Genomic DNA, 24,545 nt, shown 5'->3' with positions numbered 1-24,545 from the left:
ATATGTCGACACATCCCATATGTTGTAGTCAACTTGGCAGCTCACGACACCAAGCTCAAAATTCGCTAAACCCAAGAGACATGTAGTAAAGAAATACGCGAACTTCGAATTCCATACATTTAGGGAACCCCCCGGTTTTCAGGTGTACCTTCCTAATCGGGACCCTGCTTCTGCCTGCCGCACATCATACCGCCTTCCAATTTAACATACCGCTTTTGTGGCAGAACAGTAGGTACCTGTAATTTGTATGTAAACTGCTAACAGAACTAAGTCACTTTTGTCATATTAACTAATTTATTGTCGACTGCATCATCGTTAATGGATTAAACCCTATAGGAATTAGGTAGAATATACGTTTATTTCTGATCAAAATGCATGTTTCTTTTACTATGTATACCAGAAGTGGGCAGAATATACTCTCTACACTGGCAGAAAATATGGCAGTATTCTTGATCGTACCGTATTCAGAAGGCGGTACTGAAAATTCAAGGGAGCGGTATCAGCTAGATGTTGCTATTCGAGGCATGACGGTATACCTAGGTATAATGCGACCTGGAGGATTCTGCTACCTATGTCAAATTGTCCGTGCAAAACTCCGCAACACACCATCAAAGTCTCGCTTGGACATTTTTCTCCTGATCTATTTCAGCCCCCTCAACGCCCTCTTGCACCCGCGTGGCCAATTCGGATGAAACCAGAGCGAAAGTGCGATACACTTTGTTTCGGATATCCTGACGGGTCTGCGAGACTGATTCGACAATTCTCTCCACCATTCGATCCTGGAACTCCTGACTCCGGAACTCGGGAAGTATTTCATAATACTCCCGAGCGAATTTGTAATCATCCTCATGAGGTTGAGACCATACGTCCGAAGAGACCTGCGCAACCCACTCAGCGAAGTCTTTCCCGAGGCTGGCTTGATACTCAGCGGTTGATGAGGTCCGGGGAGATGCCTGCTTCGACAATGTCCTCCCCAGGCGGTATCGCTGTGCGTCAGGGTATGCGAAGAGGCGGGCCTGCAGGATCGGATCCTCGGAGGCCTCTATACCAGGAACAAGATGAGAAGGTGAGAACGCTAGCTGCTCAACCTCACTGAAGTAGTCTTTCACGTTGCGATTCAAGGTGAGCTTGCCAAAAGGCCGGGAAGGGATTTTCTCAACACCCTGGGGATATGTTCCCAGGTTCCAGTGCTTGGTGACGTCAAGAATATTGAAGCCAAGATGAGGCGCGTCTTTGGGATCAATAACCTGAACATTCGCCGTCCAAGATGGATGATCGCCTCGCTCGATGGCCTCAAAGAGGTCCCTGGACGCAAAGTCGGGCTCGCTGGAATCCATGATGGTGCCAGCACCATCCTTGAAGTTGGGTCCGCGATCCGAAGACAGGAAGAAATGGACATATTTGAATGAGCCATCGGGCATAACCCATTTGAAGGCGTGTCCTGAGTAGCTGCTCAGAGTGCGCCAAGTAAACATACGTCCGAAATCACTGTATTGCAGCAATACCATATGAATTGATTCATGATTCTCGGTCACGAATTCCCAGAAATTGTTCGGGTTGAGGCGGTTGGTCTGGGGGTCTCTCCGTTGCGAGTGTATCATGTCGGGGAACTTGACAGGATCGCGGATGAAAAAGAAAGGAAAATTGAGGAAGACCCAGTCCCATTCCCCATCGCTGGTAAACAACTTGGTCGCCATGCCCTTCAGGTCCTGAACGCCCTCGGAGGAGCCGCGCTCCAGACCAGTGGTTGAAAAGCGTGTTACTAAGGACGTCTTTTTGCCGACACCGAGGAGCATGTCGATATTACAAATATCGGAGATGTCGTGGGTCACCTTGTCACAGAATTAACTTCTAATTCCAATTCAGGATTCGAATGCGATTTAGATAGTACCTACCTCGAACTCCCCGTACGCCCCAGCTCCAAGGGCATGAACCACCCGCTCAGGGATCTTTTCGCGGTTGAAATTGGACAATACTTCTAGAGTATGGACATCTTGAGGGCCGATGCTAGAATGGCCGGACGAGGGTGCTTTGCCCATGACTGGGCATTTCTTCGCGTAGTTGGGAGCCATTTTTTTGCTCAATGTATTGGATGAAAGACTTCAGAGTGAACTGTGTCGTTGAGAACTCGGCTTTCTCCGGGCTAAATACTACTAAAATCCAGTATGCAGAGGTGTAAGCCCGCAGAGACTACCTTTTCTGAGTATCGGGTATTTCCTTTCTATCTCTCTCTTGTTGTCTGCGAACCCTTGCGAACCCTGCATTGCATGTAGAGAAGAATATCAGCTCCCAACGTTTCGTCACACTTTCATTTTGGATGTAAGGGATGAACTGCATTCCATCTTGGGTCTGATCGGAATGTAGCTATACATATCCAGGATTTACACACCGTGTAATACCTAGTAAAATAGCAGTACATCTCTGGGCATAGATAGCCCTTGGAATGGAAAGCGCATAACTAAAAAGGCTTGATTTGGGGAGACACGGGGATCAGATCCTGAGTCTCCTACATCTTTTCTTTTTTTTTTTCTTCCTGTGCATTTCGATGTCACTATATTTTAGATAGACTGTAGACTTTATGCATCCAATTGCGAAATCTGAGTCGCAGTTTTGTCACCAACTCATACAATCACCTTTTACAGGGCACATTGATTGGATAGATGCAACATTTATGTTGTAATAATAAGCATTCCCGATTTCACAACCAACTTTTGTATCGCACATAGTTAGTGTCTTCTAGCTTCCATTTTTTCCCTTGCATATACAATTAATTTACCCCATAGTAATAAATTACCGGAGGCTGAATTGTACATTTATCCCGCATAAACCAGATTAATCTGGATGCAGTAAGGTGGGTACTGAGTTTCACCACACGCCTCTTGAGAAACTGATATCACATGAGAAGTTATCAATCTGTTGCATTTCATCATATTGCATAATAATATCGTGGGCTGTTCACCTCAAAAAAAAAGATACACAATTGCAACGTATTCAATATCTCAATTAGGACACATTTGGAGCTGGTAAAAAGAAACATCACAGCCCTCAACCGACCATTCTTTCACATCCGTCAATCCCGCCGACCCAAATAGTACTTGACGCTCGTCTGTATCATACTTGTAGCTACATCCGAAACGAATCTTCTCATGCTTCTCGATAACGATGTCGTTCAATGGGCCCCCAAGTCTGACCTCCTTGCCCTTCGTGATGAGAGAGGCTTCGTGTCGGCCTAGCATATAGTTCCACTCACTCAGAAAGTACCAATCACTGGGCTGAAATACCTTCTCCCCCATTTTGTTTGGAGCGAACAGGGTGTTTCCATAGTCCAGGGACGCTAAAGCAAAAGGAACGACGCCTTCAGCAGTGTAGGCGCGCAGCACTTTGGTTGGCATTTTGCAACTATCCAGGCTCAGGAGAATAGAGCTTTGAACTGGGCTAGCGGCCAACGCGTTGCTTGCGATGTTCTGAAGAAACTTGGCTGCATTTGGCCGCGAATAATTACCTACTGTCAGTCCAAACAATAGGAGACAGTGCGGCCGGTCCTGTACTCCCGGGGTATCTTTCAGCCACTGCACTCCATCTTCGAAAGTTCCATGAAGTGCACCAATTTTGACAAACTTGAATTGTTCGTATGGGAGGGACTGCAGCGTAGATTGAAGCTCCGAAAAGCTCAGATCGAGTGCATAGAACGTGATGTTCTTCTTTGATGCCTCTAGTGCTTCCAGTAACGGTAAAACCTTGTCCAGGCTTCTGTACAGCAGTGTTAGCTATCTTTCAATAGAAATAGAACCACTCAGGTGATCATTTTACTAACGCGCTCCCAAGATCAACCACTACACTGTTATTGGCAATCGAATCAACCATCTCAGCCGCTCGGGCGCGTAGAATGCGCAGCTCTTCATGTCGTGGATAGAAGTCAGCGGCGGTAGAGTGTTCAATCCAGTGCCGAATTCCTTCCCCGCTGTAGAAGAGAAGAGCTGGAAGAGTTTTGGGCGTAGTAGACAGTCCAGCCGTGACTTGATCGGGAATGGATTCCTCGAATGTGCTCTGACGTATGTCAATAATGCGTGAGTTGATGATAGTCATATTTTCGGTTCCTGTATTTTGCTAGAGAACATGAATTGCATCAAGAATTGATTCTACACCAGACTATCTGACGGCTCAGCCACATTTAATCCTCATCTCTGGCGGTGAGCACACGAGCATCTTTGTAGTATTCTCACCAAATACATCGATACGTCACATGTATTAAATGAGCAAGTGAGCTCAGCGTATCTATCGCCAAGTTTTCCAATGATCGTCGTCCTGTCCTGCACATACCCTCCGAGTCCCATTCCTCACTACCCACTCCTAACTTGCTGATCAAAAGCCCCTCTCGGTCCCACCGTCGCTTCAGCTGTAACAGGCGGGCGTAGCTCTGTCCCCAATAGACCTGTTGGAAATCCTTTTCGTTCGGGTCCCCCACGTTACGATAGGATAACCGAAACCTCGGGTCAATGGCATAAAGCAAGGGCATGTGAATATTCGTAAGGTTTTGTAATGCACCTGCTTTTCCTTCAATAGTCGGCTCAACCGGTCGCACGAAGTTGATCAGCTGAGTAGCATTCCTCCAAGCCGGATGCATGGACGTCTCCATGAGGTCTCCATTTCTCATGACTTGCCCTCCGAGGTTACTGGTGAACAATAGATCGCCCGGCCGCGTGGGGAGTTGGGCCAGACCGTCGGCCACGTATGCAGGCCCCTTGGAAGCATTGAATAAGTCGTTAGAAATGGCGACAGTGGACCCAAGAACACCGTAGTCGTTATCGGTGTGAATGTCGGGAACCTGTCGATAGTTCATGCTGAGTTTCGGCAATGATGTTGATTCGTATGTCACATGAGTTTCAATGCGCCTCATATCCTCAACAAATGGCTGCATTCGCTGGTCGACATCCGCCGTATTGGTTTGGTTCAGAAAGAACATTTTAAGTTTTGCCTCAATAGAGTGTTCAGATATCACAGTGATGATCAGCTGCCCACCAACATTTTCACGGTTCAATGACTGCAGGACAGTGAAGAATGCAGCAAGGCTTCGAGAATATTCGCCGTGAGATTGGGATGTCTGCACGCCGAGCTCAGCCGCAATAGCAGGGACGTCGGGAAACACTCGCATAGTAGCTCGCGTAACAATTCCAAAAGTCCCACCTCCACCCCCCCGCAATGCCCAAAATAGGTCCGGATTCCGAATAGCGTTGGCCAGAACGATGTCTCCCTGTCTCAAGGTTAGAAACCCACAATATTGTATGGCATCAGGCTCTGGCAGGCTTACGCTAGCGGTCACAACTTCAAATTCCAGAACGTTGTCCACTGCCAATCCATGGTGTAGACTAAGAAAATCTGAAATTCCTCCTCCCTGCAGGAATCCTCCTACAACTCCGACTGTAGGACAATCGCCACCGACAACAATGTATCCATTTTGTGCGGACCTTGCGTATAGGTCCCCCATCATAACACCAGCTCCAACACTCACAGCTGGACCGAAAGACTTTTCAAATCCGTGGAGCTGAACATTATCGTGGAATTTAATATCTTGCAGCCGGTGGGTATGGATCTGCAATGCATTGGGCGAGCTGGATCGACCCGCTAGATCATGGCCCGTGTTCCGGATGATAAGGCGAAGATCGTGGCGTTTAGCAAACATTACGGCTTCTTGAACATGCTTTGTGGAGTTCACCATTGCCGAGTAAAGAGGAATGCGCCCTTGGTGGCATTGGGTATGACCATTCATCTGAGATCCCAATGGGCATGCATCACCAGGGGATTGGCCAGACTCCCATACCCAATCCTGCAATGCACCTGGTTGATAGTCTCAGCTGAGGAATCTTTTTTGGAGGTACCCAACGTGAGTGCCAGGCTTACCAGGTTGCGATGCCCTCCATCCACTGTCCCTTGACATACGCATCACATCCTCGCATAAGGTGTGATCGAGGCTATGGTTGTAACAGACTGATGCAATAGGTTGTAACCTAACAAGAGTGAACTCCATCGATCTGTTTAGTAATTCCCATTGTTCATCCGACGGCCAACAGGGTTCCCACGGCTGGCAACGACATGAAGACTGTAAGAAGTGTGTAAATACCAGCCAACTGAGAGCTATACCTAGCCCAGCAGTCCCCAGAAAATGAAACATCATTGCCGATTGGTGGTGGATTTCTATCAACAAAAAGAATGTGCATAGATGCGGTTCAGAATTCTGTAAATCCAACCCATTTTATGCTTGCATTCAGCTAAAAGGCGGTGGCCAGCCCTCTAGATTATTTGATGAGTTTCCAATATTACGGCCAAGTCCGAGAGCAAAGCACAGGAACATAGTTCGGGCCTACCCGCAGTGTAGATGTAACGTATCGAGAGCTCCACTATATACGTAAAGGGTGAGAATGAACAGTATCTCGCCATATCTACGAGAGTGTTGATATAATCAATCATGATCAGCTGTATGTGTGCTTTCCTGCAAGTCTTTCATCCCTTGATTCTACGGTGTATCTTGCATATTTATCCTGGTTTCCGTGATCTTCATGATCATCGACCATTCTATTCAATCTATAGCCGTATTCACTGTGGAAATATATAGTGTCAGTTGTAGAACGTATAGACTGCTTCATTCTACAACTATTCTATTGTGTTAAGCAGCTGTCACTATGGGCTCCATTGAACCACCTAATGCTTCTAGCTGTCTTGTATACCAGACCATCACTGAGTTTGCAGACTTCCCCGATCACGATCAGAAGCTATGGTGGCACAGTACGGCACCTATGTTCGCAGAAATGCTCAAGGTTGCTGGATATGATATTCATTCTCGGTACAAAGCTCTCGGGTTGTACCAGAAGTTTATCATTCCTTTCCTTGGTGTCTACCCTACCAAAACCAACGATCGATGGCTCAGCATCCTAACTCGATACGGCACGCCTTTTGAACTGAGCTTAAACTGCACCCACTCAGTGGTGCGATACACCTTTGAGCCCATTAACGCTGCCACCGGCTCCCTGAAAGATCCCTTCAACACTCATGCCATATGGGACGCACTCGATACACTGATCCCTTTGCAGAAGGGCATTGATCTAGAGTTCTTCGCGCATCTGAAGAGGGATCTCACTGTCAACGACCAAGACACGGCCTACCTCTTAGAGAAAAAGAAGGTTGGGGGCCAAATCCGAACGCAAAACAAACTGGCCTTGGACCTGAAGGGTGGCGAGTTCGTGTTGAAGGCGTATATATATCCCGCACTCAAATCTCTGGCAACCGGCAAGCCAGTGCAAGAGCTCATGTTTGACTCTGTTCATCGCCTTTCCCACCAGTACCCGACTCTCGCCGCGCCTCTCCGCAAATTAGAAGAGTATGTTCACTCTCGCGGAACTTCCAGTACCGCCTCTCCCCGGCTCATTTCTTGCGATCTATGTGACCCACGTCAATCTCGGATCAAAATATACCTCTTGGAGCTGAATGTCTCCCTGGAATCGATGGAGGACCTGTGGACACTAGGCGGCCGACGAAACGATACCCAAACACTCGCTGGATTAGAGATGATTCGGGAGCTATGGGACCTGATCAACCTTCCCACCGGTATTCTCTCGTACCCGGAGCCCTATCTCAAGCTTGGCGAGGTCCCCAATGAGCAGCTTCCTCTGATGGCCAACTATACCCTTCACCACGACGACCCAATGCCCGAACCGCAGGTCTACTTTACGACTTTCGGTATGAACGATGGCCGGGTCACGGATGGACTAGCCACCTTCTTCAGGCGTCACGGCTACACCCATATGCTGCAGACATACAGGGATAGCCTGCGTGCTTACTAGTGAGTTGAAACAATTCTATTCACTCAACCCGTCTAACAAAATCTAGTCCTCATGTAGATCATGACACTGTCAACTACCTCCACGCCTACATCTCTTTCTCTTACCGGAAGGGGAGCCCGTATTTAAGTGTCTATCTTCAATCCTTCGAGACTGGTGACTGGCCAATCTGTGAGTCAACTTTCTACTCAAATTCCCATGATCTTGTTTTTTAACGCGGTTTTCCCTCTTCTCTCATCTAGCCAGCTTCGGTGCGCCTATCCTTGAGCCTGTCTCTAAGAAGATGTGTCGTGGCCATCCTGTCTCTTTCGAGGTACCTTTGACAAAGCAGCAGGTGGTGGCCAGTGAGTAAAAGAAACCATATTTGGCGACTTTCAGGCATAGGGATGTGACCAGAAAGAAACACTAACGCGAATTCCACGATATCGCGGTATGGAGTTGATCTAGATGTTTTTCGAGATGTGCAATCCAATTGATGACCGGTGTAAATTGCAGGCTAGATGGTAGGAGTAGGTTAAATGATTTGCTGGAATATATGTACTCTTGATTTTCTGAATATTGATGTCAGCTTTGAAATGGATGCTTCAACGCCTAGAAATGGGTGTATGCGGAGATTTGTATGGTGGGAATAGCTTCATTTTTTGGGGAACAGACTTTGCTTATTAAGCCCTCTGTCACATGCCCAGGTGGGGTCTAAAATAAGGCAGAATTTAGACACATTCAGGCATCAACCCTGCAAATCAGGCATATGACCTTTGGCAGCTCTGCCCTTTCGCACGCGGCCTAGAATGGGTACGTACACGTACATATACAACCTAGATAGTAGAGTCGTTCGATTCTGAACTTTCGAAAATGCCCAACTCGCCAATCTGCGCGTTTGTACTACTCGAACTGATTGTTTTCCCCAGTCTTTACTTGCCCCTCTCACTTGAGAATTCATATAGTTCTAACAAATTCCTTCTTCTTGCTCTCCTCCATATCTCTCTTCACTGTTAGTACTCCATCATGCTTGAAGGTAAGTGTGTGAGCGGTGTTTTTGTTGTATGCGCGTTCTTGGCAGTTCAACTTCCCCGGTCAAATTTTCCCGCTCTGCTTCTTATCTCCCAATCAACCCGATTCAGATTGTCGGAGCCCTGTGAGAAGTCCACGACCGGTTGTTGGATTAATTGTATCCTTGATCGTCTGTGTAATCCTGTCTTTCTCAGTCGGCTTTCCCTTCACCAATTCCTGTCAACCCGCCTCCTACCTTTTTCCCCTCCATGGGTGTCGCAAGACTCACCAGACGAAGCGGTCTCATTGCGCGCGCAGTGTGGGATTCCAAGTACTCACCGAGACCCCTGCTCACCACGCAGTCTCTCGTGGCGCGCAGCAAGATCGCTCTGTCCCCGCATCACACCAAGCCCTTCTCAACCTCCCCATCCCTATCCTGCGCGAGACACCAAAGCACCAGCGGAGAACCACCGTCGATCGCGGAACCACCTGCCAAGCCCAAGAACCAGACCCAGACTGACATTCCTGGTGCGGATCCCGCAGACCGATATGCAGCAGGCCTGCGCCTGAACAAGGAATGGGCTGCCCAGACAGCCCGCAACCAGCCCGAGCTCTTCCCTACCCTGGCCTCGGGCCAAACGCCGCAGATTCTGTGGATCGGGTGCTCCGACTCCCGCTGCCCCGAAACCACCTTCCTAGGCCTGCAGCCCGGCGACGTCTTCGTGCACCGCAACATTGCCAACATCCTCCACCCGGGCGACCTCAGCTCCAACGCCGTTATCGAATACGCCGTGCAATACTTGCGTGTCAACCATGTCGTGGTGTGCGGGCACACATGCTGCGGTGGTGTCTCGGCTGCCATGGGCAATAAGAACTTGGGTATTTTGGATCCGTGGCTGTTTCCCCTTCGTCAGCTGCGCGAGCGCAACCTGGAACTTTTGCAGTCAATGCCTGCTGAAGAGGCGTCGTCGAAGCTGGCCGAGCTGAACGTTCGCGAGGGCTTGAACATTGTCAAGCAGAAGAGTGTTGTGTTGAACGCGATCCGCGACCGGGGACTGCAGCTGCATGGCTTGGTTTACGATGTTGGATCCGGTGTGCTCAGTGAGCTGGACACGCAGGACTCGGAGGAGGTTATCAGGGCCCGTTTGACGGCTTTTCAAACCGAGTGAGTTAGCGGGGTTTTTTCGGGCTTGGGACTCTTTCGGCCGAAGGCCACGGGATGTACGGAGTAGCAGAAGCGAGATTTGCGGAGTAGGACATTTCTGGATAGCGACAGTGTGCATTTGATGAATTGATGATAATTGTAAAGTAAGATTTCTCTTTTTTTTTGGCCTAGAGGGATCTCTCGTTCTCTCAGAATGTAAACATGATGGCATGATGTGTGGGTAGCCGATGCGATGGAAAGACCAATCAGAGGAGACGGTGAGGTTATACGAAGTATGTCTGCCAAATTGGGAGGAGCAGGTATCTTTTGTATAGCAACTCCATACAAAAGGTACATATACACCTAGACACGATTAGGTGCATGCCACATCTACCTATATATGTGCATAGCCTTGCTTGTCTTATGTTTCTTCTTTTCAGTTCTGTTTGTATTCTGTAATATGCCAGTGATCCAAGGCCTAGATGGTGTAACCTCGACCGTTTGACTCTTCACAGTCCTTCACCGACAATAGTTATACACAAAAAATGACATCAGTACCATGTTATAGAAAGAAGGTTATCAAATATACAGGCAGAAGCAAGCAAATGGTTTAAATCGTACCAAAGACGTGTCTCATACATGCCCAGGCGGACAAACATATAAGGGTAATCCTTCCCACGTCCAACCTTCCACCATCTACCTTTCTTCTCTGAGTACTCTTCTCACTGAAACTTCTGATCCCCTTCCAGTTTCTCTGACTTGACATCCATTATGAAGATCGAAATCTATGATGGAGTTGGTGGTAAGTCTATATTCCTTCTGACATTTGACCTATCATTCACATGCCAACGATCAAAGCTGTCGATGATAGCATCACAGAACCCGAGGTCCAAGAAATCCAGTATGAGCCTGAGGGTACCCTCTGTGATGTCCGCACCCTCTACCAGAAAAGTTCCGATGGTTGGGGCCAACCGGTATGGACCAAAGAAATGCCCATCGACTTGCCCGCACCCGTCTTGGATGCAGAGTCAGCACAATACGCACTCCTCACGAAGAAGGTGAAGTGCTTCGACGGACGCAGGAGCTTGTCGATTCATTCCGTCGTTGTGCAAAGCGAGCGTCTCAATGAGTTCTTGAAAGAGGCAATGAAGGGTTATCCTAGTGTCGCCCTGACCTTGGACCGCCCCGAATTCTGCTCGCCTTTCCGGGCTTTCGTTCATCGATGGGAAGAAATCACCAAACTGCGGGACGAAGTGCAGGATCCAACAACCAAGGCCCATGTCGACATGTTCTACCGCATCATGGACGAGGAGCTCAGGGATGTCATCGACAGCAAGAATGAGCTGGTTGCCAAAGGGGTCATCACTTTTGAGTTGGTTTGGACAATCATCAAACCGGACGATGTGATCCTTTCTTCGGCCAAGGAAGGGCTCCGTGCTTATTCGTCCACACGCGGATCGTCGGACGGTGAAGGATCGCCAATTGATTATTTCCAAGCCGAATACGTCGAATTCGACGGAACCAAGTTCGGATACAACACCACGGATTTCATGATCCCCCGATTTGAAGGCGCTATGCCAATCACCTCGTTGACTATCTTCCCGCTCAAATTACACCCCGCGAAGGAGGCGGTCCAGGAAATGTTGACTGCACGAGGCAAGAAGTGGGAAGCCCTCAAGGGGTACCATTTCAGATCCTATGATTCTTCAACCAGCACCAACTCCAAGGGTCATGTCAAGAATCGCGTCATCATTGACGCCCAGGCATACAACAAGTTTGCGCACCACAAGACAATCAACTTTGATAGGGAGATTGGTGAAGAACTGGATGATGCTCAGCGCCTCATTGCAACCCCAATGCTCAACGGATATGCCCTGAATGACAAAAAATGGCGTTCGTTCCACGTGGATCATGTGCAAGACATTGATTGGGATGAGCAGGCTTTTGAGTCACTGGTCCTACCGCGGGAGCAGCAGGGGTTCAAGGACGTCATCTTGGCCGTCGCAAAGGCCCAGTCCCAGAAAAAGGATACATTTGACGACGTCATTCGGGGCAAAGGCCAGGGGTTCATTGTCCAGCTCAGCGGTCCTCCAGGTGTCGGAAAGACCCTGACTGCGGAAAGCGTTGCTGAGGTCATGAGGGTTCCTATTTATGTTATGAGTGCTGGCGACCTTGGAGTCGAAGCCAAACGCTTCGAGTCAAAGTTGAAAGACATCTTGGAGCTGGTTCCCAAGTGGGGTGCTATTCTGTTGCTTGATGAAGCTGATGTCTTCATGGAAGCCCGCGATTCCGCCAATCTCGATCGCAATGAACTTGTCTCGCTCTTCTTGAGAACTCTTGAATACTACGAGGTAAGCTCTGAATTTGGGCGAAGCGCACAAATGACATGATACTGATCTTTTATCTTTCTCTCCAGGGTATTCTCTTCTTGACCACCAACCGTACGCAGAACATCGACCCTGCCTTCGATTCTCGCGTCCACCTTTCCATCGCCTACAAGGATCTCGATGCGGAATCCAGGCGCCAGGTTTGGGGACAGTTCCTCAGCCGCTCGATGAACATTGAAGCCATCACGGATGAGCAACTTGACCAGGTGGCCAAGTTGCAATTGAACGGTCGCCAGATCAAAAATATCATCAAGACCGCTGGTCTTCTGGCTTGTTCCAAGGAGCGTGAGATCCGATTTGACGATTTGCAGACGGTGCTTGCTCTGAGAAATTTGCAGAAGTGATGCCTGGTGAGACAAGGGGCATATTCCGTACTTCATGATGTGAGTGAGATGGTAGCTGGTTGGAAACATCCATAGACTTGATATTGAAATCCAAAAAAAGCATGATTTTATGCGCAATTTTGTGTCTGTAAAAGGCGGACCGGTGAATTGCCTCTTGGTTAGTTTTGCTGTTTAGGTTTAGCTTCTGTAACATAACTAGGATGGATACTGTTATTTTTCATTCTTGATACAGACCGATCAGGTGATGTGACTAGGATTCAGGCCGAAACGTTTGTCTTGTTTGTTGTGATTTGATTACTAGTACATTTGTTTTGTCCACCAGATTGTGATTTCCGGACTACAACATAGTATTGTGAATTTAGAGAGTTTTTATTGGGATTATTATGCCACGTACACACTTGCATTACCACCGTTTATCTGTCAATCTCATCTATTTACCACCCACCGCCTTGTCTGGTTGTAAACTGTGGGCTGGTACTCGTAAAGCATACACATTTTCAGACACATGCGGCAGTGTCAGATGGATTCCCTGAGGGTGAGGGGCTGTTGGCACATAACAGCTTGGAGAGGAGAGGGCTGGTGAGTACCACACTTCCCATCGTCCCCCGGGGGACTGAAATTGCCTCAGGAAGATGGTATCCTGGTAAGTGCTAATGAGCCCATATTCGCAATTCAACTTCTGCATATCTCGCAGGGGTTACGCGAGAGTGCGCCGAAGCTCTGTCCTCATGGCAGTGGCCGCTGCAAGATCATGCTCATCGACCCACAATTCTCCAGCTTGATTCGGTTGTGCCATTTGCGTCTTGGGTTCCTTCGGGCGGATGATCCAGGATTCTGATCCGTAGGAATAGTTTTATAGATCCCACTGGAAGACGGATTCTCTATCGGGTTGGTGAGTCGTCTTGGCGAAACAATTGGTCCTGAAGGAACGATAGGTTCATTGACCGCAATGGTAGTCTCCTGATTTAGCCCTACAACGTCGGGGATGTTGGCATGTACTTCCTGAATACTTATAATCCTCAAAGTAGATGTCGATTGGGTGGTTTTTCAAGGCTGTCCCAAGTACATGGCCTATGGCCTTTGAAAACTGCCCCAGAGACCGGGCTCATCAGTGATGTACGCCCGCGTCCGTCAGCATTTCCAGTCAGAGCTATCACGCATCCAGTCCACCCTGTGAGCTGGCCTCACCAATCTCCAAATTGCGTATGTCACATCGGATAATGGTGTAGGATCTAAGGTATCGGGATCACGGAATCCAGAAATATGCCCAGAAAGCATTAGCTCACCATTATCGATGTTTGTAGGCTGTCGTAGCCACCTACATAGATTTAGTGGTGGCCTCATCATAAATGAGTTTCCTCAAACAGCAAATTGACGATGCCCATACATCCTTTTGTAGCTCTCTTCTTGATATTAGTACTGGTATACAAAGGGAGTATATATGATCTTACTTATAAGTAGCGCGGAAAACGGAACGTACCTCCTCCCGGTATTCGAGATCACGTTCCAGTAAGGAACGGAGTTAATAGATTCACCGGCCACCCGCGTCCACACGACATAATTGATATAACCTCCAGGGACGTAGTCTCTTACACCTTGCACCCGGTCACCATGACCAAGTAACTTTGGGATTGCAGTGCAGTTCTTGTGATATAGACTTTATCAAGCTCAACGCCATCGAACAACTTGACTCCGAAGGGGCTCAGGTAGCGAAAAACATCCACCAGTTAGGCCATCAGAAACAGGAATACATAGCTTGGTACACCGACGACGCGACGACCCAGTACGAGGAATACAAAGACTGGATAAATGGGTACAATAAAGCCCATACCGCTGAGAAGGAACGTGAGATCAAAGCTAGGGAACTTGCTGCCTAAGTTCAGTCTGTCAAAATGGATTTCTCTAGGGAGGTTTTGAAATCTCTGCTCCTCCACTACGTCCCAAACCTCGACACCCTGACGCAGGAGGAAGCACAGCAGGATTGACCTTGCAATCGGATTTCCTTTTACACCAATTTTAATATCCATTTTTACAAGAGCCCTCGGGGCGAGGGCTTCTTCGGAAGGGGCGCCTGTTGCCACTTGGTCATGTGACCGGGCCTTCCTTAGTGTAGCTTGCAGACTAGCTTAATCAATCATCTCTTACCATCCACACTAGTTGTACCAACTTGGTAGCATGTCTTGAGATCCACCTCAGCGGGATCCCCTGAGCTAGAAATTTTCTTTTCTAGTAAAATAGTCATCGGAGACCCTCTGCAAAGAGGCCAGTCCCCCAGATTCCCCGACAAAGCCAGCCATCACTGGCAAAATCATCAGTTTCATCAGAGCGGATGGACAAACAGCTCCACAGAGCCATCCTCCTCGCTGTACAGCTCGATAATTACATCCAGCTCGACCAACCTTGTGCTGACGAATTTGACTCTGACACGAAGTCAAGGATCAGCTTCCTACTGAGTCCCCAATTTAACCATCCCACACTACCCAAAGCAGAAGATCCATACCCACCTGACTGGTCGATTCACCGACCAAGCCTCCATAAAGCGACTGTTGAATTTATTAGGCTTTCCCCTTTCATCTCTCCACCGATACAGGACTTATGAGAGCCTTGACATCCGCGTGGGTATGCTGAGTGAGAGCTTGCTGAGCTCGAGCTTGAGGGGAGTGATAAATAGTACCGTCAATCGGAATTTGATAGTAGAACCGTATAAAGCTCTGTTGGGTGGGGTCGAGGAGGTTATGGCATGAGAAATTAAGTGCCGCAAACGGATGGCCGAGGTCATCATCATGTTCTTCCTGTGTCATGGTTTGGAATTCTTCAGACAATTTATCATCGAGGACAAATGTTGCACTGGGTGAGGGGGAAGAATGTTCAAGCGTTACTTTAGTACCGTGTAGATAATCGAAATCTCCTAGTCGAGACATTATGATGAATAGAGAGAGAAAAGTGCGAGATAAGAGAAATGAAAGAGAAGTGAAGTGCAGAGAGAAGAGAAGTGAGAGAGAAGACGAGCATAGCATATCCATGGATGGAATATAGATTGGTAATTAATGCCTTCTATCCGTATTGACCGTATTGTAAAATGCAGGTTCAACTTCTGTATTTCTGTATCGACTCCTAATTTGACTTCGTAGTTCGTTAACTAACCGGCCTTTGCATTTTTTTACAAAAATTACAGACCCTCCTAACGTACGACATGTTTGCAGATGACCACTCGCTACTTACCCAACATGGAGGATTGATAAATTCTCTGGTACACCGGCGTCTTATACTAGTATAGAGCTTCTCCAAGAGAGCAAGGTGCTATGGTGCAGAATAGTGGAAAGGCAGCCGTTTCTAAAAGCGGTAACTTCGGCGTAATTATTATCTTATGCACACATGCAAGTTGCCGAGACCTCCGCTTGCCGGCTAAGCAGGCAACACCCAAACATCCTCAGCCAAGACATTGACATCTCCCGTCAATAATGCAATCTTGGCAGAACTTGGAAACCAACGAAATAATCAATCTCATCTCCAGTTTTCCAATACTCCGGCAGGCCCCGGGGGTGGCCCTTCTCCCCCTGAACCACATCTAGAACATATAGGGCTACGGGGCTCTTCGTATTCGCATAAGCAGACGGCCCACTCCGGTCCATACATGCGTTATGTTGCCCTGCAATATGACAACAACATGGCCTCTTAAGGCTGAACGAATGACATTTCCCCGGAGCGCCGATCATCGTCGAAAAGCAGGGTACACAGCGCCTAAACACCACACCATGACACCCCAGGGCTGAGCAAAGACCCCCTTCAGGTCCACCTTGTGTTGGCTAGTGCACCCGCACGATCCGACCATTTGACAATTATAGCCCTGGCACAATTCCGATAGCATGTTGTGGAGCCGAGTCAAGATCTTTGTCACCCTATTTTTCCCTGTTTTCCCTTTTTTTTCCCCTGCCCCTTATATGGTATAAGTATAAACGGATTGAAAAACAGTCCGTGTTGAAAGATTTCCTCATGTTGGCCGCTTAAGCGCTGGGCCATTATGATTGTCACTCGTTTTCATCATCCGCAGCGCTTGATTTTGTCGATTTTGGTGCTGTCCGGTCTCTGCTCCAAGTTGCTGCACATATACCAGCATCGATCGCTTCCTCTATACCTTTTGGCGATCTATTTCCCGACATTCTTTATTCAGGAGGTCCTGCTATTCGTTACAGTATGGATTCTCTTATATACAACCTCCGGTCGGTGGGCAGTAGCCGCCGTTATCGGTTCAGCGATTATCGCGTTGGTTCACCTTTTCCGAAATGCGACGCGCAACGATATTGACTTCTACCCTCAGATGCACTGATTTACTAGCAACCGCGTCGCAGTTTAGTTTTTATTCTCAGACCGGCAGCGAAATTCAATGGGATGCAGCCAGGTCCGTGGGCGCCAGTCGACAGGGACAGAAGTTGATATTGAGCGGACTGGTGCCAATGGCTGCCACTACAACAGTTATCGTCGTGGCTTCGTGGCTTATGGCCCAAGGAATCTGGAATCTCATGACCCGCTGGCTATGCTCCCTCGCCCATCTCGGAGACGCCAAGACTTCCGCCGTCTTACCCGGCCCCTCAGATTTGAGAAATATACTAGTGTCAAATCGACCTCGGCTTTGGACGCTTGTGGGGACTGGAGTCACGATCGGACTTTGGCTGATTCGCCCAGCAATCCCATACAATCACATGACTGGAGCTCTGCCCTTCACCATGCTCGGCGAACACTCTCGGGCTCGTCAGATGACCATCGAAACATTTCCGCTACCAGAATTGCTAGCGGAGCGATACCGGGAACCGGAAAATGGACACTACAAGGGGTGGGCACCGACATTGGACGACTCGAGTAACACTGCCTATGGAAAAAATAAGCCAGCCTGGGCGCAAGGCCCTCTTCCTGCTGCATTCGAGAGATGGATTGTGAATCCCGATTCAAATACGGCCGACTCGACCATTCAAAGCCTGTCCAGGAGAGGCGGAAACAAATCCCACTCTGAAGGCCAGAATAAGACAGCTGGACCGCGACACTACTTCTATAACCCCGTTCAAGATCCCCTGAGGATAAACAATATTGACCTGGAACCACTTGGTCCTCTGCAGGAGGCTCTGAAGGACCATGCCATCCCAATCAACCATATCGTCTTTGTGTTTTTGGAAAGCGGCAGAAAGGATCTGTTCCCCCTCAAGAACGATTCTCGACTGTACAACCAAATCCGGGAATCATATGAAATATACGGAGAGGAGGATGAAGCCGATCTGCACGACAAGCTGTCCCAGTTAACACCCGTCGCAGAGATGCTTACAGGGGAGCCATCCGGCTTCGGCGCTTCGGTGAGCTCACCAAATCCCGGACTAGGTGGTCTCAGCTTCGACGGGATAGTGTCGGGGAGCAGTCTCTCTGCGAAATCGCGTCTTGTCAACTACTGCGGTCTTGGACCGCTCCCCGTGGACTTTATGCATGAAAATGATATCATCCCATACCAGCCGTGTCTGATGCACATCATGGATTTATTCAACCAGCGCAAGAATTCTTCTAGCTCTAGGAATTCTACCGATAGTCACCTGGAGCGGGAATGGGAAACCATCTATGCCCAATCTGTCACTGGGGAGTTCCAGGAGCAGACTCGGCTTATGGATCTGCTCGGTTTCAACAAGACATTGTACTCGGAGGACATTGATGTGGAGGATGCGAAGTATTTCCATGAGGATATGGAAAAGATCAATTATTTCGGGTATGTTATCACGCAGTATACCCAGCAACTTTCCTCGTGTGTAAATACTGACTTTGCATAGTTATGCCGAAACCGAGGCCCGCCCCTACATCAAAGACTTAATCGACGAAACGCTTCGTCAGAACAAGAGACTCTTCCTTTCGCATTTCACCAGCACCACTCACCACCCTTGGGGTACACCCGAGGGCTGGAACCGAGAGCACTATTTCGGTGATCTCCACAAATCACAACACGAACTCATGGATGATTTCCTCAACGCAAACCACTTCGTTGACACATGGCTCGGCGACTTAATGGGCCTGCTCGGAGAAGCCGGCATCGCCAACGAGACCTTGACAGTCTTTGTGGGAGACCAGTACGTGCAATTACCCACCAGTGACCAAAGAACCTGACATCTAACCAACGAAACAGCGGCCAAGCATTTGGAGAAGACTGCCCCATCACAGGAACCTACCACAACCCACACATCAGCAATTTCCGCGTGCCCCTAGTATTCCACCACCCCCTACTACCCCGCATGCACCTTAATGTCAACGGCAGCGCCGTATCCATCCTCCCGACGATCCTCGATCTCCTAGTGAACACCAACTCCCTCAACGCAGACGACACCGAAATCGCCCTAGATCTGATGAACGAGTATGAGGGCCAGTCCCTCATCCGCCCGTATCGCACCTCGCACAACGGCCGCGAAGCCTGGAACATGGGCGTTATCAATGCGGGTGGCTCGATGCTGAGCGTTGCCTCCGCTGCTGTGCCCTGGCGTCTCAACCTACCACTGAACAATGACTTCGAGTACCGCTTCACAAACTTGAATACGGACCCGTACGAGCTTGAGCCTATCACCGGCTGGACAATGGACTCTCTTGCTGCGGAGGTCCATTCCAAGTATGGACAGGAGGCATTTGAATGGGTTCAAAAGGCCGAGAAAGTTGGCATTTGGTGGGTTGCGGAGCGGAAAAAGCTCTGGAATTATAGTGATCCTGATGAGTGAGGGGTCGTTTATGACGGTGGATACCTCATGTTTTTTTTTTCTTCTCTTTTTCGTCCTTGGAGCGAACTTGCATAGCATACATTCTGGGGTACATGTTTTGTTTTTGAGGCTGTGGGATAGTTTGGTTCCCTAATGGCTTTGTATAATATTCGGGTTGGTAGACCTGCTGTATATAAAAAATATATGAATTTCGCCTTTTTTCTAAGATTCCGATTAGACACTTCAATCATTAATCAGTATCTGCGTATCAATCAGGCCTATTCATATTATTTTCACTGTGGTTTCCTTACAAGACTTCTCCCCTGACTAGTAGATTTCTTTTTCACATCATTGGGGTGTGTTGGCGACCCAAAATATGGAATTTGTAATGCTATCCGGAATATTATTTAGATTTCTCCTTCTTTTACAAGTGAGCATATCAGATCCTATAAGAAGGGTCTTTCTGATCCAAAAGCCTCATATAAGCAGACATCTCCTTCAGTCCAAACTTAGACCCCGAAAACCCTTTCTCTCGGGTGGCATTCCAAGTTCTCTCAATTTTGATCTCCTCTGGCTGAATCAGGTTCCCCTTGTCCCCAAGCGCACACGCCGACGCATGAGATTGAATCTCAGAAGCAGCCAGCAATTCATACATCAAATACCAAGCAGCACTAATTGTCTCTGCAGCTGTGATGACACCATGATTCCGAAGAATCATGGTATCAGTCGAGCCAAGATCTTCAGCGAGACTCTTCTGCTCCCCGCGGTTCGTCACGATACCTTGGTAGTCATGGTAGCTAACAGGGCCAGCCTGGTGCGTCGTCTGCGCCAACTCCAGCAGTCCATCCTTAGTGCACGCCAGTCCTGTCGCAGGGGGATAATGGCAGTGCATGACGCTTGCCACGTCCGGCCGAGCGCGGTGAATGGCACTGTGGATTACCCATCCGGCGTCGTTGATACCGAACGTGTCTCCTGTCACACCGTGGTCCTTGATCTTGCCGTCCGCGCCGACTTTGATCAGACTTGATGCCGTGACTTCTCCGTATCGGAGACCGAACGGGTTGATGAGGAACGAGTCGCTGCCATCTTCTTCCTTGACCTTTGCGGTGAGGTGGTTGTAGATGTTTTCGTTCCAGTTCTTGAGTTCAAAGAGGCGGTAGGCGGCTGCAAGTTCGATTCGAGACTTTACTTCTTCGTCGGGGAGCCATTTGAGGATTGATTGTCCGAGCATTTTGTGAACTGCGGGGGAACTGTATTTGGCAGAGGGCACGTGTGTTGCGGGATCAACGGCTGTTGCATAACTTCGTGGTAGGGTGATTGTTGTAGTGCCTATCTTTGGGATACGGGCTCGGAGCGAGCCTGTGGGAATGCGGATTGCATGTCGAAGAACCGATGGGGCGGTTGCTAAGGAGGCCATTTTCGATGTCCACGGTAAATGTGGTTTATGACAGTGTGATGAACGTAGGCAACTCTGACGGAGATAGTGAAAGGCTGTTTGTTATGCTGGAAATGCCTACTAGGCAAGGCCTTTTTATACTTGCCAGACAGCTTCACATAACGTACCTTGATAGCTCTACCACAGATACGTCACCGTGAGACAATTAACATATGCCAACATCTCACAAGAAAAAAAAAAAACGTTTAGCCAAGGTTGCAATTCACACATGGACATGCTAAGCATTAGCAAGGCCAATCGGGTCGTCGGGAAAGTCGGCATAAGCTTGCTCCAACTAACTTTATATCATGATTACACCACGACCCAGGCATGGAATCTTGCTTTTGCTGAAACTGAGCTTGGTTGTAACTTGTCAGGAACTCAATGCCATACTTCATAGTCAACGGCCACAACCTTAGCTAGGAGAGAGTGCGTTGCATCGATTCTATATTTCCGAATTTGTCTATCAAACATTAGCAATCGGCGTGTTATGTACTCTTCGTCGAATACCAATGTTGGATATATGGTCGAGTATCGGATATGATATCCACAATTATGTGTCCATAGTAAGTGGATACCACATATAATTGAAATTGCCACCGTAGAAAGAAAGAGAATTACACATCATCAAGATGACCCATTCAATACATAACCTGTTCAGTTTCACCATGAAGGCTACTGATCCTGAACATCACGTCAAGGTGCAAGTTTTGCTTGGGTGCCATTGCAATTGAGAGATCACCTGATCTAGCAACAACATAAGCTATTTGGAGTCACTACCATAAAGCGAGACCACCTGGTCTATTAATTGCTCTATGGCTGATACCCACATCATACCCTCAACAAGCATATGCCAAGCTGAGGCAAGCCCTCCATATAGCCTTGGATGATTGAGTTAACTACGGCGCACTGGCGGTTGGAGCCGTGATGGCAGTATCCAAGGCGGTCAGCCCCTGGAAATGCAACCCATTATGAAGTGCCAAGTATGTACACAATCAAAATCAAGACTCGGAGAATTATGCTTATTTAGCTAAATTTGGAGGGCGCTAGCAAAATCGGGGTCTAAAGCTAACAACTTTATAGTCCATTTTCAATGTTGTCGCCCTGTAGACGGCGATTATTACCGACAGCCGAGAAGTGCTGACGAGGCCTCATGGATTTGCGGTCCACTTGAAGATCTTTATAGAGCCTGACGGGGAAAGAGCACCACATTTTCACGTTTCACCCCCTTCGCTGCGTCAGATGATCCAATCATAACCGCCTTTGTTTGGCCCTCCTGCCCCTACCATTCGCCCACGGGACTGGGCGTCTCCTGCGATCCGCACATATCTTGCCTTGTCTAGACCCCAGCGATGGTGCCCCTTCCTTTTCTCTTCTTCATGACTTCCCTATACCACGCTCGTTAAGAATGCTGTTTTTGTGCTTATCGTGGCTGTCATGGCTGTCATGGCTGTGCCAAACCGCGCTGGCGCAATATTCCAGCGACGATCTCATGTCATTCGTTACAGTTCGTGTCTAACATCCCACAACTTGAAATTGTATGATCGCTGACACCGTGTTCTCCAGCTCCCCGATATTCGGGCAGTGAAATTCAATGTCCAGTACCAGAACCGCGAGCGCGTCAGCCCCGGTTACTGGTTCGTCGCTCCTTATCTACACATCGGCCCCGACCCACCGTCGACCTTGTACGAGCAATATCAAATCGGACCGCATATCTACGATGGTGAAGGAGTGCGTTTACACCAGTCCCCCGCGATACAGATCCCGACAGCTGACCATATGTCGGTATAATAGCGCCTTATCTGGACTGGCTCGCAACAGTTCGAGAACCGAAACGTGTTCGATTTCAAAGTCGTCAACAGCCTAGGCCCGGACCCACACCTCTCGATGGTCTTGCAGAACTCGTGGGATCCGGCAATAGACACCGGGTACGGGGTGATCTTGACCAACGATTATCAAGTTCAACGAAAGCTTCCTTTGCGAAAGGACCTTGGCTCTTTTGACATCCACGAGTTCAATATTCTGGACGACGGTAAGACTGCGCTGGTCACGGTCTACCTTTCTCATGAGGTTACCCTGGAGGACTTCGGTCGCCCGACAGAGACTACCTGGCTTGAGACCGGCGGGTATGCTGAGATTGATCTGAACACCGCCGAGGTTATCCAGTCGTGGGATTCTTATAAGCGCATTCCTTTGCCCGAAACTGTGCATTACAACCAGTTTTCCCCAGTGGAGGGACATCCTGGCTGGGATTATGTGCATATCAACTCAGTCGACAAGAATGAAATCGGGGACTACCTGATCTCGTCACGGTTTGCGAACACCATCTACCTCATCTCCTGCATGGATGGAAATATCATGTGGCGATTGGGTGGGAAATACAGTGATTTCGAGCAAGATTTCACGTTTTCGAAGCAGCACGACGCGAAATTCATCGAGTCGAATGGGACACACCATATCATCTCGTTTTTGAACAATGCCTCGGACGAGGAATTCAATGAGGAAAATATATCATCATCCCTGTTCGTCGAGTTGGATACCGGCGCGAGGCCCATGACCGCCAGAGCCATCCGGCGCTACAACCGCCCCGATGGCCAGCTCTCGAGACTCCGCGGCAATACTCAGCTGCTTCCGAACGACAATGTGTTCACTTGCTGGAGCAAAGAGGGCTATATTTCTGAGTATGCCGCCGATGGCGAACTCTTGATGACCGCTAACTTCACCTCCTCACGCTATTCATCATACCGCGGATACAAATTTGAATTCACCGGTCGTCCCACGGCCCCACCAGACATGGTGGCGTCGGTCTACGGCACGGATGCGACCAACATGGTGACCACGTTCTGGGTCAGCTGGAATGGCGCGACGGATGTCGCATGGTGGAGGTTCTACGCGCAAGCCTCCGAATTCCACGACCCTGTCCTTATCGGCAATACCTCCCGATCCGATTTCGAAACCATGTACATTGCCCGCGGATATCTGGACTGGGTGTCTGTCGAGGCAGTAGATGTCAACGGCACCGTCCTAGGCAGGTCGGAAATGCACCGAAGCAAGTCCCCCGACTGGAAATCTGTCGGATACAAAGGGAAATCAAGCCCACCTATTCCGGCCGACCCATCGATCGTATACCAGGCAAGCGATAGCGCAGCAGAAGACAAGGCGGTTGGCGACTCTGGCCAGATGTCATCGGATGCAATCGAGACCCAAACAGAGAAGACCACCCAAGTCCTCAATCACACATACAATGCTATCCGCAGCATTGGCGGTGTTTTCTCTTTCGTTCTGCTTCTTTGTCTGTTTTTCGCTGTCATGGCATCCTATTTGGTCATCCGTGGCTGGCGACTCCGGGTCTACCAGCGTGTTCGTACGGAAGATGGGGGTTCAGAGGAGCGGGCGCATCTGGCACCGTTGCATCAGGATTGAGTCTCTTTGGCTTTGATTGGAAGCATACGCTGTTTGCATTATTTGCGGGAGTTTTGTACGTCATTTTCTGGGTCTTTGATGGGCTCTTGTCCAATGTGTATATAGTACTTGTTATTGGTTTCGCCGACTACCTGGCCATAGGGAGGGGGGGGGGGGTTTGGATTTTGCTATAGCCCGCTATTTTTTAATATAAAACAGAAAATTTTTTAAATTTCTTATTTGTGAAATCCCTTTGTTTAAAGAACTAACGGACAAACAGCAAAATGTAAAAATTTTT

At 48.7% G+C, this 24,545-nt stretch overlaps 7 protein-coding genes across 7 annotated transcripts; 4 read left to right on the top strand and 3 right to left on the bottom strand.

Annotated features, from left to right (window-relative positions):
* Positions 1–608: 608 nt before the first annotated feature.
* Positions 609–5,941, bottom strand: LCP9604111_3717 (CAZyme family AA7; the record flags this gene model as incomplete). The annotated part of the gene is made up of 7 exons (XM_039071336.1): positions 609–1,832; positions 1,896–2,100; positions 3,055–3,750; positions 3,815–4,097; positions 4,321–5,251; positions 5,309–5,835; positions 5,899–5,941. The coding sequence occupies 7 exons, from the start codon at positions 5,939–5,941 to the stop codon at positions 609–611; spliced, it is 3,909 nt and encodes a 1,302-aa protein (XP_038930380.1).
* Positions 5,942–6,677: 736 nt separating this feature from the next.
* LCP9604111_3716 (uncharacterized protein) lies at positions 6,678–9,991 on the top strand (the record flags this gene model as incomplete). Its single annotated transcript, XM_039071335.1, has 4 exons — positions 6,678–7,834; positions 7,882–8,003; positions 8,075–8,176; positions 9,141–9,991. 4 exons carry the CDS (start codon positions 6,678–6,680, stop codon positions 9,989–9,991), a joined length of 2,232 nt encoding a protein of 743 aa, XP_038930379.1.
* A 746-nt stretch (positions 9,992–10,737) lies between these two features.
* Positions 10,738–12,697, top strand: LCP9604111_3715 (ATP-binding protein; the record flags this gene model as incomplete). Its single annotated transcript, XM_039071334.1, has 3 exons — positions 10,738–10,768; positions 10,825–12,317; positions 12,383–12,697. The coding sequence occupies 3 exons, from the start codon at positions 10,738–10,740 to the stop codon at positions 12,695–12,697; spliced, it is 1,839 nt and encodes a 612-aa protein (XP_038930378.1).
* Positions 12,698–13,850: 1,153 nt separating this feature from the next.
* On the bottom strand, positions 13,851–15,618 carry LCP9604111_3714 (uncharacterized protein; the record flags this gene model as incomplete). Its single annotated transcript, XM_039071333.1, has 4 exons — positions 13,851–13,929; positions 14,020–14,100; positions 14,178–14,320; positions 15,286–15,618. The coding sequence occupies 4 exons, from the start codon at positions 15,616–15,618 to the stop codon at positions 13,851–13,853; spliced, it is 636 nt and encodes a 211-aa protein (XP_038930377.1).
* A 1,100-nt stretch (positions 15,619–16,718) lies between these two features.
* Positions 16,719–19,431, top strand: LCP9604111_3713 (uncharacterized protein; the record flags this gene model as incomplete). Its single annotated transcript, XM_039071332.1, has 4 exons — positions 16,719–16,960; positions 17,016–18,440; positions 18,502–18,795; positions 18,852–19,431. 4 exons carry the CDS (start codon positions 16,719–16,721, stop codon positions 19,429–19,431), a joined length of 2,541 nt encoding a protein of 846 aa, XP_038930376.1.
* A 418-nt stretch (positions 19,432–19,849) lies between these two features.
* Positions 19,850–20,827, bottom strand: LCP9604111_3712 (uncharacterized protein; the record flags this gene model as incomplete). The annotated part of the gene is made up of 1 exon (XM_039071331.1): positions 19,850–20,827. One exon carries the CDS (start codon positions 20,825–20,827, stop codon positions 19,850–19,852), a length of 978 nt encoding a protein of 325 aa, XP_038930375.1.
* Positions 20,828–22,253: 1,426 nt separating this feature from the next.
* On the top strand, positions 22,254–24,268 carry LCP9604111_3711 (uncharacterized protein; the record flags this gene model as incomplete). Its single annotated transcript, XM_039071330.1, has 3 exons — positions 22,254–22,352; positions 22,412–22,576; positions 22,640–24,268. The coding sequence occupies 3 exons, from the start codon at positions 22,254–22,256 to the stop codon at positions 24,266–24,268; spliced, it is 1,893 nt and encodes a 630-aa protein (XP_038930374.1).
* Positions 24,269–24,545: the final 277 nt, after the last annotated feature.

Source organism: Penicillium roqueforti (assembly GCF_015533775.1).
Source record: "Penicillium roqueforti strain LCP96 04111 chromosome Unknown scaffold_06, whole genome shotgun sequence".
Taxonomy (NCBI): Eukaryota; Fungi; Ascomycota; class Eurotiomycetes; order Eurotiales; family Aspergillaceae; genus Penicillium; species Penicillium roqueforti.
This window is presented reverse-complemented; position numbering and strand designations above follow the sequence as displayed.